The sequence below is a fragment of the Hemicordylus capensis genome, chromosome 9 (assembly GCF_027244095.1).
Source record: "Hemicordylus capensis ecotype Gifberg chromosome 9, rHemCap1.1.pri, whole genome shotgun sequence".
Classification (NCBI taxonomy): Eukaryota; Metazoa; Chordata; class Lepidosauria; order Squamata; family Cordylidae; genus Hemicordylus; species Hemicordylus capensis.
Window position 1 is genome coordinate 28,225,310 of NC_069665.1, and position 14,498 is coordinate 28,239,807.

The 14,498-nt window shown below is 43.6% G+C and overlaps 1 protein-coding gene across 2 annotated transcripts in view; it reads left to right on the forward strand.

Moving 5' to 3' along the window:
- USP10 (ubiquitin specific peptidase 10) overlaps positions 1-14,498 on the forward strand; it is a 37,245-nt gene that overhangs the window by 6,897 nt on the left and 15,850 nt on the right. Inside the window, exons 2-4 of one of the 2 annotated variants that reach the window (XM_053271165.1) lie at positions 8,866-8,934; positions 10,541-10,601; positions 12,102-13,124. In XM_053271165.1, coding sequence (XP_053127140.1) covers positions 8,866-8,934; positions 10,541-10,601; positions 12,102-13,124 — 1,153 coding nt within the window. The remainder of the gene's footprint in view (positions 1-8,865; positions 8,935-10,540; positions 10,602-12,101; positions 13,125-14,498) is intronic. The other variant, XM_053271166.1, reaches the window with a different exon arrangement.

Here is a 14,498-nt window from a genome sequence, read left to right on the forward strand (position 1 = left end):
CATGTTAGTAACTGAGCAGCAAAGGATGACATCTTTTTTTTTTAAGGACTTAAACACAGTTACTACTTAAAAGGAGGGAAATTAACACCAGCAATCTTAGGACAATATAAAAATGGCTTTTATGTGATGGTAGGGGTATATTCAACTCAGTGTAGTAATCTTTTGCAGTTTAAATCTAGGTGGAAAACCTAGAGCAGAAAACATCGATTTCCCTTACATTCAAAGCTATAGTTTTGAAAATGAGATGCCTGGCTTCTTTTGGATTTGTATAGAAGACTTAGTCAGTGAGATAGTCAAAGGTTGGGAAGAATAGCTCCACCTAACCTTTCTGCAGTAGAACAGACTTGACAGAAAATTATACAATGAAGATCTACATAGAAATGTTTCAGGTTTCCATCTGTAACTATAAAGCAGTTAAACCATAATATTTCAGTTTAGGGTGGGATATATCAGTCTTGCCAGTAAATCCATATGCTACTAATCCACAGGACACTTTACTTTGCGCCCCCCCCAATAATAACAACAATAATGAATTTCCAGTGTACCAAGGTGTGTGTCTGAAATTATTTCTTCATGAGGTGCATGGCTGTCTTCAAACCTGGCTTATTCACGTATCCTAAACAAGGATACTGAATAACCATTGAAACCAGAGAGACTGAATTCCTAAAGTGTGTCAGGCAGCCAAAGTTTGAAAGTCCAAAGAGCCTTCATGTATACCTTCTAACTTGCTGGGAGCATGTGGATGCCTGGGCAAGTTGAGGCCTAGCCTGCAGTGTCTCCACACCATGTACTTTGTCTTGCTGCTGAAAGTGGGCGGGGCTATATAAAATCCCAATTTTGACTTGCCCATGCCTATTTCTGGCAGCAGATCATGCTTTCATTCCATGGCTCACTAGTGTACAGATGCAGTGTAGCCAGAGCTATAGTCTTAATGGTTACAATAGTTTTCTAGGCCTAAAGCATTGAGCATCTGAATGCTGTCATACACACTTATTTTCTGGACTGCACAGGCACAATAACTATATGATTAGATACACCCTTGCACTGCCTCCCCCTCACAAGTGATTTTTGTTTCTGAGGCTCAATTTACACATGCACTAGAATGGGCTGGACCACTTCAGATTGTGTGTGATGGGGAAACCACTTTTGAACACTTCCGTAAACAAAACAAAAAAAACCCACCGCCCTGCAAATATAAAATTGGACTGGTGAAGAGGTTCTAGGTCAGTCCTTTGCCTGCCTGGTTTGTTTTCTATTTGCTGCAGATTCTGAACACTTTGCAAGGAGAGTTGGTCTTGTGGTAGCTAGCATGAATTGCCCCCTTCGCTAAGCAGGGTCTGCCCTGGTTGCATTTTGAATAGGAGACTACATGTATGAGCACTGGGATCACCCCTTAGGAGATGGGGGCCGCTCTGGGAAGAAGAGCACCTGCATGCCGAAGGTTCCAAGTTCCCTCTCTGGCAGCATCTCCAAAATAGGGCTGAGAGAGACTCCTGCCTGCAGCCTTGGAAAAGCCACTTCCAGCCTGTGTAGACAATACTGAGCGAGATGGACCAAGGGTCTGACTCAGTATATGGCAGCTGCCTATGTTCCTAACATGAACCCCCACCTGTTGTCTGAATTGGTGCAGTCTGTTCTACCATCACATTCTGCTTCACACACAGACTTGGCCTTTGAGTGCAATGCTGAGGTTGTATATCTAGGGCTCTTGCTGCTGTAATTTAATGTAGTGTTTCACAAATGATAGTATGTGGTTGCTTTAGAAGAGCCTTTATCATAGTGACTTGCCTTGCAAAATCTTGCATATTTTACTGCAAACAATTCATTGGAAACCAAGAAAACTTGGCGCTGTGGAATTGCATTCAATAGAAATAAAATGCATTGGATATGTACAAAATTGTGTTTTGAAAAGTGAGGTTTTTCCACCGTAATCGGAGCCCATCCTTTAGTTAGGGTATTTCCTTGGCCCGAGGGGGGTGGGGTTACTTTGGGGTCAAAGCTGTATGCGGTACTCCAAATGTAGCCGCACTATAGATTTGTATAAGGGCATTATAATATTAGCAGTTTTATTTTCAATCCCCTTCCTAATGATCCCTAGCATGGAATTGGCCTTTTTCACAGCTGAGTTGACACTTTCAACAAGCTGCCCACCATGGCCTCAAGATCTTTCTGCTGGTCAGTTACCGACAGCTCAGACCCCAACAGCATGTATGTGAAGTTGGGGTCTTTTGCCCCAATATGCATCATTTCATACTTGCTTACATTGAACCGCCATTTTGTTGCCGACTCACCCAGTTTGGAGTGAGCCTTTTGGAGCTACTCACAATCTGTTGTGAATTTCACTACCCTAAATACCATAAGATTTCCAGCTTTCCTCAGTATCAAAGCTAAGGAATAGCGCTATAGCAAGGTGTTTCCTTAACTGCTGCTTACATGAGTTAGACAAATGTGGACAAGTCAGCCTTTATTTCTCTATAGAGCAAACATATCCCATATCCCTCATCACCACCGCACAGTAGGCAGTTTGCACAAGCTTCTTCTTTTGAAGAATAAAAATTGCACACAGGAAAAACCAGTGTTTCTGGTCCCAATTAGTAACATGTTTTAGAACTGAGAGGCTCTCCTGCTACGGAGTGCCATTGTTCCATTCAAAATTCCTTAATCCCAAGTGGTATGTTAAATGGTCATATATAAAGCATTTCAACTGAATAGGAAAAAAACTGCAGCTCCAGCAATGCAGTTCTTTCCAACTCAATATCACTTCGCTGAAACAGCATTAAAGTGACAAATGACTATAATCCAGTGGCTCAATGCCAGCAAGTTCTACAACAAACAGACCTGAACAAAACAAACAGCATGCAGAATATATGGCAGTAAACTGAATTGCAGGTTACCTATATAGAATTCAGACACTTTTCTGGCACCTTTCAACTTTGAAATAAAGATCATATCATGGAGAAGACCCTTTCACACTTAAGAAGAAAGCACTTCCTGTAAATGCAAAATACCTGAATTTGCATTTAATGACTCAAAAATTTAATGCAGAATTCAAAATGAGAGAGACATCCCTGGAAAAGATGCAGGCTTTTCTTTTAAATTCATGCTGACCCACACTAAAGCTACTCTACCCAGCTGATATGTACAGAACAAAATAAGCAGTTGGGGTACGCAGGGAAGAGGCCAAATTTGCAGATAACACTAAACTTTTCACCCAAGCTTCCAGGAAATGTTTGCATGTGGCTGTGTGGACCTACGCTTATGTGGAGTTGGGAAATGGGAAAGAAGGCATGGGCACTTCCCATGTCCTTTCTCTGTGTCTTGTAGAAATGTGAGCTGATTTCCCATTGCACATACTGTGTTAAACTGCTGAATGCTTTTCTCCAAGGTGAAGTCAGAAAGGCCCTTGTAAGTGCACATCAGAAACTGTTCCTTCACTGGTGAGAAGATAAGAGGCTTATTAGGTCATTTAGTATCTGATTAAGTTGAAGGTGGCTCGTGTTTGATCAAGATAGAACAAGAGTAGAGCGTTGCATTGTAAAAGTTAATGGGGCCTGGGCATTGGGAGTTCTTTAAATTCCAAGTGAGATACTTTGTCATGCCATACTACATGTGGGTTAGGCTCTACATGCTACTGGGAAGTCTGTCTGAAAATAAAGGGTGCAGTAATACAGTGAATGCAACGCACTGGGATCAGCCTCTACATTACAGTGTTGCATCTTGCTGCAGTTTTTGACTAGCTAATTTGGCTGGAAGCTTATGTGATGATTATTTGGTGGGAAGCTTTTAAAACTCCTAAACCACTAATCTCTCTCATTGTTTTCCCCAGTTAAGTGTCAAATAGGTAAAAGGTATTTTGACTTCTTGTTCCAGTATTAGCTGCCACAAAGCCCTCTCCACATCCTTGCCACTTCCCCGACATGATTTGCAGGTTTTGGAAGGCCAATACTGCAGATGCTATTGGTGCCTCCAGTGAAGTTCCATGAGCTTGCATGGCATTCCTCTTGTGTGTTCTTTTCAAGACGCCTCCCACTTTTCTATCACCCTCAAATCATCCTGCTCCAACTTTCACCCCGAGACAGTAGGTTCAGTTTTTGAAACTATCACATTACAGATTGTGTTAAGTTTGTGGCTGGAGCAGATGCTCAATTACTCTTAATTTAGTAATGTGATGTCCAAGAATGGCAACAACCATCAGTTTGGGGTGGTTTTCCTATGAGACTGCAGAACAGGAACTTTAAAATGGCTGCACAACTTGTCTAATCAGACCTGTTCGTCATAATTTTGAGAACTTAAAATGCAAATAGTTTAAAAGCACCTGCAGATGTACATATGGTTATAGGTCCTCCAGAGCTACAAGGAAAACTTAAGTACAGATGGATAGATTTAGGAGTTGAAAGAAGTAGTCTAGAAGCAGGGCAGTAGCCAGTGTGGACCCAGAAACTCTAAGCCAGGCATCCCCAAACTCCAGCCCTCCAGATGTTGCTGAACTACAACTCCCAGCATCCCTAGACACATTTTTTTGTGGCTGGGTATCCTGGAAGTTGTAGTTCAGCAACATCTGGAGGGCTGCAGTTTGGGGATGACTGCTCTAAGCAGTATGGTAGGGAAGAGGTGGTTTGGGTTTCTAGAACAGGCAATTCTCCCTCGACGTAGGCGGTCACGGCTTACAAAAGGTTAACTTCCCCCTCTTGCTCCCAAGAGACAGGAAATGCAGGCAGTGTCAGGTATCTGGAGGTCCACCCCCCTTTCCCAGCATGGTCAGGGTTCGGATCCCCAGTTCCTTCCTGTCTTTGCTCCTGGTAAGTAGGAGGTCATGTGGCCCACCTGTGGATCAGCGAATGGGTCCACTGGGGGGTCAGGGTGGGGTCCGGGTGGGTCCATTCAAGCTACATGCCATACCTACCTACTTCCTTCAGCACCCTGTTCAGGGCTGCCCTGACTGATTCCTGGCCTCAGGGTCTGTATCTGTTGTTTGCATGGTAACCTTTCCCTTACATTATAACTCTCTACCTGCTTTCTGTGGATCTCTATGGCACACAGCAGTCTAAACATGGAGCACAACAGTTGGAACTGGGAATCTGAACCCTGAGCATGCTGGGAGAGGGGATGGACCTCCAGATACCTGAAACAGCCTGAATTTCCTGCCTCTTGGGAGACAGGGAATTTCCTGTCTCTTACTTTGCAAGCCGTGACCTCCTACCAGTGTCCTCTCTCTCATTTTTTTTCATTTGTGTGCAGAATGAATTTTGTTCTGGATGGCAGTATCAAGGCAGGGTGTGCATGTGCATTTGGAGTGTGGCCTTCCTGATTCAACTTGAGCGGGATCTAAAATTCACTGAGTGGACATCAAAATACTTGTGAACATGTGCACACCTTAGAGGGAGCACTGCCTACTTCAGAGGAGAAAGAACCTTTCATGTTAAGTCCAACATTTCTTTTTCTTCAGATCTAGCAGCCAGCCCAAAAATGTAGGAGCCAGACAATGGACACCTGACAAAATTATCAGACTTAGTGATGGACATTATGGAGGAGGAGGATAAATGGACTTCTCTTCATTCTCTTATAAGTTACATGTTGAGGGCAGTATGGGACAAATATTTTATTAAAAACTTTGCCTCTGATATCCTAGTCTAAGTGCTGTGGCTAAATGTCTAAGTGTTGTCATGGCTCCCTGGTGCCTGCTATTTGTCAAACCCTGTTCTAGAATAAGAAATCAGCTAGACCTACACGTGTGGCAAGTTTGGAGGTGGGCAGAATAATGGACTTCAGCCCTTCAGACATCAAGAGGGCAGTGCAATTTCTGAATATTACAGAAGAAATATTCTGTAGATAGAAAGCTAGCACTTTAGGTGGCCGGGGGTGGGGTGGGGAGAATCTAGTTCAGTTCTGGCACTGCTGTGCCAACTTCTATTTGCAGGGAGGTTTAATTGGGGGTGGGGGGACTCAGTGTGATTTTCCCCTACCAGTAGTCTGAAATGTTGTCAGTTTTGTCACCTGATTCTGCTGCACATGTGCAACAGGCCACTGTTGGAGGGCATGGGGGAGGTGGAAAAGTGGTCTGTGAGATGGTGTAGGGAGGCACGGCTGGGATTTGAAGTTGCTTTGTTTGGTAGAGAGTGGGGAGTAGTTGGGTCACTAGCATCCCACAAGAGCATTTTCAGGGTGCCAACTCGCAGTGTATCTTGTGTCTTTAGGCATGAATGATAAGGCCCAGCAAGAATTAAGTGATCTGAACTGCTCTGTTCTGGTTTGCAGCATGTCCTTTGGTTATCTTCTTTATTCACACCACAAAACAGCCAAGAACACCAGAACACACCAGAAACAGCCAACACTTACGTTTGAAGTGGTGTTTGCAGCATGGAACAGTCAGTTAAGATTCTGTTGGGATGGCATTCAGCTTGGGTTTGAACTCATTTCTGTTCTATGAAGTTAATGGATACACTTGAGCAATATATCAGATTAAGTAATATATCAGGTTTTTAATGTTGATTTAAGCCTCTGAATGATAAATGTGGGTGAAGGAGTTTCATTTGTGTAAGAGCATTTTAAACTGTATGATTGCATGTGGTGTGTGTTATGGTTTCATCTGAAACGCCTCTGGTTACAACTCAGTACGTTTTTGTACAAGCAGATATTTTACATTGGTGTGAAATGCTGTCTGTGTTGTTGTTACAGTTGCATTTGAAATTAGCTTTACTCCTTGACTTAGAGGCTTGAGAAATCCACTGAAATATAAGAAAGGTTTCCAGCTTGCTTCAGTTGTCAAGTTGCTTCTGAGGTGTTGCATAGCTTACATCTATCAGCTGCTTACATGGTCCTTAACGGATTAACAATATTTTTATCAAGTCTCAAAAGCAGAGTTTTACTTTAGGGCTATATTTGATTTGAGAGAAGTCCCTTAATATGCTTATTTCCTACTTGAAGAGCATAATGACTGTATACCATTGATTGATCAATTAAGTGCCATCAAGTCAGTGTCGTCTTAGTGACCACATAGATAGATTCTCTCCAGAATGATCTTTTAAAACAGTGTACCCCTTCTGTCACAAACCATCCGCTCAGGTACCCCATAGAGATTTTCCATGTCTGTGCATTTTGTGTGCAGGTGGATTTAAATGTTGCAGTTATGAGACAGGGTACTCCAGTCACTGTCTTACATCCTCACTAGGTTACTCAGAAGCAGCCTTATTTATTTATTTGCTTGCTTGCCTTCCAAAAATGGCTCAGGGTGGTTTACATTACAATAAAACTAAAATAAATTAACTGTTGATATTGAATACTGTAAAAACAACAAAAAACCATTATTAAAACAAAACAGTTTTTAAAACCCTGGAAAACCAGGCCAAACCTTTTCAGTTTTAAAACAGTTTTAAAACCCTGGAGGGCCAGGCCAAACAGGTTTTAAGGGCTCTCTTGAAGGCCAATAATGAACTCAGATTATGGATTTCTGCCAAGAGTGTATTCCACAGCCCAGAAGCAGCTACAGAGAAGTGATTGGTAGAAGTTTACTTATCCTGTTGATTTCAATGGGAGTATTCTGCTAATTTTCTGAAGCCTGTCAGTCAGGCTGAAGAGAGGGGTAGGTGAGCTTCATCACATAGCCATCTGCAGCATGGGAAGACAAGAGAGCTTTGAGTAACCCCTTCAAGTGCCCCTAGGGGGTACTCATACCCTCCCCCACCCCCCCCACCCCGTTGGCAGCCCCTGATCTAGAACTTCGCAGAATTATTTTTCACTTGCATCTGCAGAATTATATTTCACTGCATCTACGTACTTCTGCGTAATGGACAGTACAAATCTCAGAGTCCTAAGTGCAGGGTCACTCATGCTTAAACTTTATGGTAGTGCCTAGGACTTTGACATATTTTTCTAGTTGTGTTCTTGTTTTTTCAGTGTGTCATTTCCAGCTTGAGCTACTAAAGTTGCATTCTGTGCAGACAGTTTGTAGAAAACGTCAGGTGCACGGGGCAGATGTGGGGGAAGTAATGTGAAAGGTGAATGTGGTAGCTAATTAATTTGCACAGAAACGATTGGAGAGGAAGAGCTTTGCAGAAGAAGATCTGAAGATGGAAGGAGAGTCAGCTTGACCCCCCTTGGGAACAGGCAGCATTGGCAAAACAAGAGAACTGGGAGTGGGTGGAAGATGACCACTTGGGAAAATGAGATGGAAATGGGGTAAGGTAGGCTTCTAAATACTTGCCTGCCTACTTTTGGAGAGTCAGAATCTTCTCCAGGTTTATCAGGGAGCTTTACGAATGTTCATATGGTGTTTTGGGGTTTTTCTTTTGCTAACAAAACCATAGCTGATTAGAGCAGATAGTGTGAAGAAACATGCCAAAAGGGGTTAGGGGGGAAAGTGTGGAAACATAACTCTATATGTCAATACATGGACACTTAAGAGCAAGAGACTTATAGGAAAAGGTGTAGGCTGCACAGATTTAATGTTTCTGTATCTGGAATAGTGAGGCTTTAAGCAACAGTCAGCCACAACTTTAGAAGGCATGTTGGCTAATTGGTTTTCAACTCTTTGTGTACAGTAGAGAACTCCTCAGATGAAGTGGGATAGGCTTGTGGCTCAGTGGGAGATCACCTGTGTTTCATGCAGAAAGTCTCAAATTCCGTCCTGGTATCTCCAGGTAGGTCTGGGAAATAACTCATCTGAAACCAAGAGAGCTGCTGCCAGCTGCTGTAGGCAATACTGAGCTAGATGGACCAATACTCCTTGGGTAGAGATAATTTTTAGTAAAGGCCATTGGTGTTCCCAACACCTTCTGAAGATTGTGTCTGAGTAGTGATCAGTTGTAGCTAGTTTAAGCTAATTTCAGTTAACTTCAGCTGATATTTGCACTTTGTTTTACTTTTTAGTACATATTTGGGGAATTCTCCGATGACGAATTCAATCTATTCTTTGTGACTCCTCGCTGCTTTGTTGAGGTAAGAACAATCTTAAATCTCTTATTGACTCTGACATGTTGAAATTTTGATGTGCTAAGGCTTTGAAGAGAGTTGCGTACATTGTTGTTTATATAGAGCAGGCATCCCCAAACTGCGGCCCTCCAGATGTTGCTGAACTACAACTCCCAGCATCCCTAGACACAATTTTTTTGTGGCTGGGTATGCTGGAAGTTGTAGTTCAGCAACATCTGGAGGGCCACAGTTTGGGGATGCCTGATATAGCACAATGAGTCCCTGATATGCTGCACCTGGGCTTCCTTCACTTCAAAGATTGAATGCTGATTTGGTGATCCATTAGAATTGGGTTTTCTCTTGATTAATCGTATCAAGCATTTGGGTTGCTTTTGCCAATCTGTTGTAAAAGGCTGTGGCAAACGGCTAAGCGGGAACCACAGTTGAACACGTGCCAGCACAAGGCTTAGCACTGGTTAAATACATGGGAGAATGAATGCATAGGAGCAGAAAAGGCAGGGTGTGGGGGAACAGTTTCATGGCCTACTATCTTAATCACAATTAAGGATCTCATCTAGGCAGGGCCCCAAACTTCCTCATCAGTGAAGGACAGGTATTCTGCCTACCCCGTGGCATACCTAACACACCTGGAAGTCCCAATACACAGGAGGGTCTTCACTCTGGCATGATGCCACACTCTACCCTGAGCAGTACTCAAAAGATAAAGAAAGATTCAATTCTTGGAGCAGCAATGCCCCTGTGTCTCTGGGCATGTGGAAACAGCAGAGCATGTCCTCCTACATTACTCGTACTACAGGAACATCTGCTCCACCCTACACAAGTACCCTGGTCTCCTGAGATAATTTTACACCTCTCTACTGTGGCGCAGCAGGGAAATGCTTGACTAACAAGCAGAAGGTTGCTGGTTCGAATCTCCGCTGGTATGTTTCCCAGACTATGGGAAACACCTATATCGGGCATCAGTGATATAGGAAGATGCTGAAAGGCATCATCTCAGACTGCACGGGAGGTGGCAATGGCAAACCCTTCCTGTATTCTACCAAAGACAACCACAGGGCTCTGTGGGCGCCAGGAGTCGACTCTGACTCGACAGCACACTCTACCTTTACTGCTTTCTGATGCTAACCCCAGTTACACATAAAGTATTGCCAGGTTTTGCGCAGTAGCACTCAGTGTTTGCTGGATGATGGTCACTAGCTCGTGCTCAGTGCCCAACTTTAGAGCATAGCTCCAGTGTGCCCACAGCGCGCCTCAGATAGCCTTGCGCTCTTAAAGCCTTACAGCTTTTGGGGTCCCCTTTATCCTTTTTATAACTGCACCTGTATATATACTATAGTTCTTGCAGCCTTTACAATCTCATAGATTTATATTGCAGTGTTACCGTTTTATGTCTTTTTATGCCTTTACACTTTGTATGCCTTTTTATGTCTCTTATGCTTTTTACTGATTGCAACTATCACTTGCACTTTATTCTGCTCTGTGACTGTAATAAAGATTGAATTGAGTTAATCGCAGTTAAGTGTTGGGGGATTATGTCTACACAGCCTGTGCAATATGCTTGTCCCTGCCACCTCACCATTTCATCTAAACATTTAATTTATTTCCTGTACAGTTGCCTCCCTACAATGAAACCATTTCATGTGGCCTTAAGTCCACAGGAGAGCTTCACGATGGTAAGATGCCATTCTGCAACTCTGTAAAATCTAAGACTGTAGCACTTCTAGATGTTGAAATTTGTCGTTAAGATGGCGGTCCTGTGCCCACTTGTTTGGGAGTAAGCCCTGTGGAACATAGTGAAACTGATTTCTGAGTAAATATATATAGACTTTCATTTAAAATCCTTAGCAGAGGGGTGGATTTGCTGTTTGTTTCTTGAAGCGGTGTTTGTTTGTAATGGCCAAGGCTGGCAGGTCGGGATGGAGGTGGCGGGTGACACCTAAGCACCACCCCAATGGGAGGATCAAGGGAGTGACTATCCTTGCATGTCAGATTGGGCATTGGACCAGTCAAAAATTGAGTCAGGTATTTTTAAACCATTTATTAGACAGCAGAAGAGACTTGAATCAACAAGTCTGATTGACTATGCTTCCTACAATATGAAGTTAGCTAACTATTACTTGTGAAACAATGAGTTACGTAATGAATTATTTTAACTGTTAGCAGTGTTCGGTAAAGTTTCTGTAATAGTGAAGAATTCTCTTTAGCTTTTATCCTGAAACACTGGGGCCAGCCTACAAATGAAACAAAGTATTGTGGTTTTTAAAGGCGGCAGTTCTAAGTAGACCACAGACATTGGCATCGACTTTAACTGGTTATTTATTCCCACCTGCATTATTGGTATGCCAACTGCTGCAGAGCTATGAGACAAGCAGCCCACTTTCCTGCCCTTACTAGCAAAATAATTTGATCAAAATGAAATTTAAAAAGGGAAGCTGCCATCTATGCAGAAGCATTCTTGGCTTTATGGAATATTTGATTGTGGTCAGTTGACCAGTGTGCCAACCTTACTTGGATGTCAGCATTGGATATTTAGGCTTCTGGATGACCCAGATTCTTGGCATTCCCTCGCCCTGGAAATGAGACTGCGTGTTCTTACAGAAATTGTGCCTTGTAAGTTGAAACTTCATAATAGAAAACCATTGTGGCATAGTGGCTAGAGTGCTGGACTAGGACTGGGGAGACCCAGGTTCACATCCCTGCTTAGTCACAAACCAGTGGGGTGACGTTGGGTCAGCCAGTCTCTCTAGCCTGCTTCACAAGTAAGCTTGTAAGGATAAAATTGGTGTGGAGAGGAGAATGTGCTACCGTTTCTCAGAGGAGCTCAGGACAGCAAACATATAAATAATATGAATTATTACTATTTTATATCTTGAACATTCTGCTGGGAAGCTATGACAGCCTAGTCTTGTAGACTTTATATCACTATGAGAGTGACACAGTTGAAAAAGGGATTATGTTACTATTTTCCACTTTTCAACTCAGCAGTTGATAATTTACTAGAATTGTTTTTTGGTTTTTTTTTAAAGTTCTGTGGAAATATTTATTATTGTCGGGAGACAGTTTGAGCTAAGGGGCCTGCAGGCTGTTGTCATAGTTGTCACACGGTCCTCACTAGTTTCTGCCTTTCTCCCTTCTCTCAAATACTTCAACAGAAGTTTGTTTTTCTCCTCCAGGGGAAGAGTATCAGAGAATTGAATTTGGTGTTAATGAGGTTATTGAGACCGATTCATCTGTGCTGAACAATAATGACTACAGCATTTCGAGTACTCTAAATCCTCAGGCGCCTGAATTCATTCTTGGTTGTGCGCCTGCCCAGAAAACGCCCAACGATGTCCTCAACGAAGCCAACTACAGCTCCATTGACTGTCAGTTCGCCGATTCTGCTCTTGCTTTGGATAGTGGTTCTAATGCAGAGAACGATAGTTTACCTGGAAGTCTGGGGCAAAGGGAGCGCAAAAAGAAGAAGAAAAGACCCCCTGGATATTACAGTTATTTGGAAGATGCCAGCGATGGGATTGTTCCATCTGAGGCTTTGGTAAACGGGCATGCAAGTTCACCGGGACTTAACAGCATAAGCACAGAGGATGTGGAACTTTCAGGTGACCTGCCCTTGGTCACTCCGAGGACTTGTAACAGCCCCGACAACTCCGTGGACTTCACTAGTGAAGCTGTGTCTGACGATTCAGTTTCTAGCACGCTAGATGCTACCAGGACTGCAGGGCAGCCTGAAGTATGCAGTGTTACTAATTTGGAACAGTCTTGCGTCCCTTCCGAGGCGGGGAGGGATAGCCCATTAAGGACAGCTGTTGTCCAGCCTTATGCTGGTACTGATACTACTGAAAACCTTGGTGTTACTAATGGACAAACACTTGAATCCTCTAGTGAGGGCACAGCTGCCAATGGGGTAGACTTGCACACTGTGGAAAGCACTGACTCAGACCAAGCTAAGCCCGAGGATGCTTCGTCTACTACTGAGGCAGCCCCTCTTGTTTCAGGATCAGTCACAGTTAATCAGCCTGCGAAATCGTGGGCCAGTCTCTTTCACAACTCCAAGCCCTCTGTTTCCACACCTATGGCCTATGTGGAGACTAAGTATACCCCTCCTGCCACATCTCCTGTGGTCCCTGAGAAACAGGTTGAAGTCAAAGAGGGGCCTGTTCCAGTTTCTGAGGATCCTGTAGCCATAAAGATTGCAGGTATCGTTAATGCGCTGTAGGCCAGAGCTGCAAAGAGAAAAACTAACCTTGAAAAGTTTGTGGACAGAAATGTCCTCTGACATTCTAGTAGTGTGCTGAAGTTGGTTTTGTATAGCACCACAGCCAGAAGAAGACTAACTGGATGTTAGAGCAATTACTTTTGTACTTTTAAATAGGGTCATAGATTCCAGCTTTTTGTAAGCAGTATATAAATATTTGTAGTAGTAGCAGCTCAGATTCTTCACCTTAAGGTGTCTTAGCTGGTTAAGTACACAACTGTGGACTGATCCTGACTGCTTTTCAGCAGAACAAGCAGTAGTGTGTACTCACTCTGCCATGCACACACATTCATGAAAGGCTGAGTGTGTCGAGGCTAGGCCAGCTTTGTCCTCGCTTCTAGAGCCAATCTTTTGCTGCTGCTGCTGCTGGCAGGGCTTTCTCCATTTGGAAAGCCTCGCTGACTCAGCACTGAGAGTTTGCTGTGTCAGAGGGTATTTGTTGCTTTCTGCAACCCCTCCCACCCAGGACTGAGAGGCAGGCTTGGCCATTCTCCATTGGGAGAACTGGGCTCAGTTTGCTGTTAAGGGGAGAGATTGAATAGAGCTGCCCATCTCGCTCATTCTCATGCTGTTTTGTCATACAGGGGACAGATTTTTTATTGCTCGGTACTATCCAATCATTCAGTGGTCAAGCACTCACTTGAAATGAGCACATGGGCTGCTTGTGGCTACCAAACCTTATTCTGTGTCCTGCACCGTGAGCGTGCATTGTGATTGCATGAAGCCTGCCAAAAGAGCACGCTTGTAGCTCCTCTGTCGAAGACGCAGGCACACTCAGCTTGGCTTTCTGCTCGTTTTGCACAATGTAAGAGTGTTCTGAACAGCCGGCCAACACCTCATGGTTTATCACTGTATAAATGAATCTACAGAGCCCCAGGTGCTCCCCTCTTATTTCTCGCTTCCACAGCTCCCCATCCAGTATGAACTTGGAAAGCTGGTTTGTTAACCTGATGTGTTCTAACTACAGTTGATGATCGAACCTGGATCAGACTAAGTTTGCTACCCCCCTGGCTTGTTCTCACTATTGCTGATCGACAGATCAGTTTCCCAAGTTCATGCAGTACAGGGAACTGCGGTTTATTCTTAAATTGGATGCAGGCACTTTCACTTTCCTCCTTTTGGGAGCAAGACTGGAGAGTAAGAGCACACAGACCCTTAGATCCTTAAGACTTGTTCACATAGCTCTAAGCTGTGGTTTAGCATTGCATCTGAACTGGACCTTGTAGACGACCAAGGTGCGTGAGGAATTTAACTATTGGTGATGATCAGTTTTCCATAATTATACCTAATTTCACAATACTTGTGTGCAGCGCCA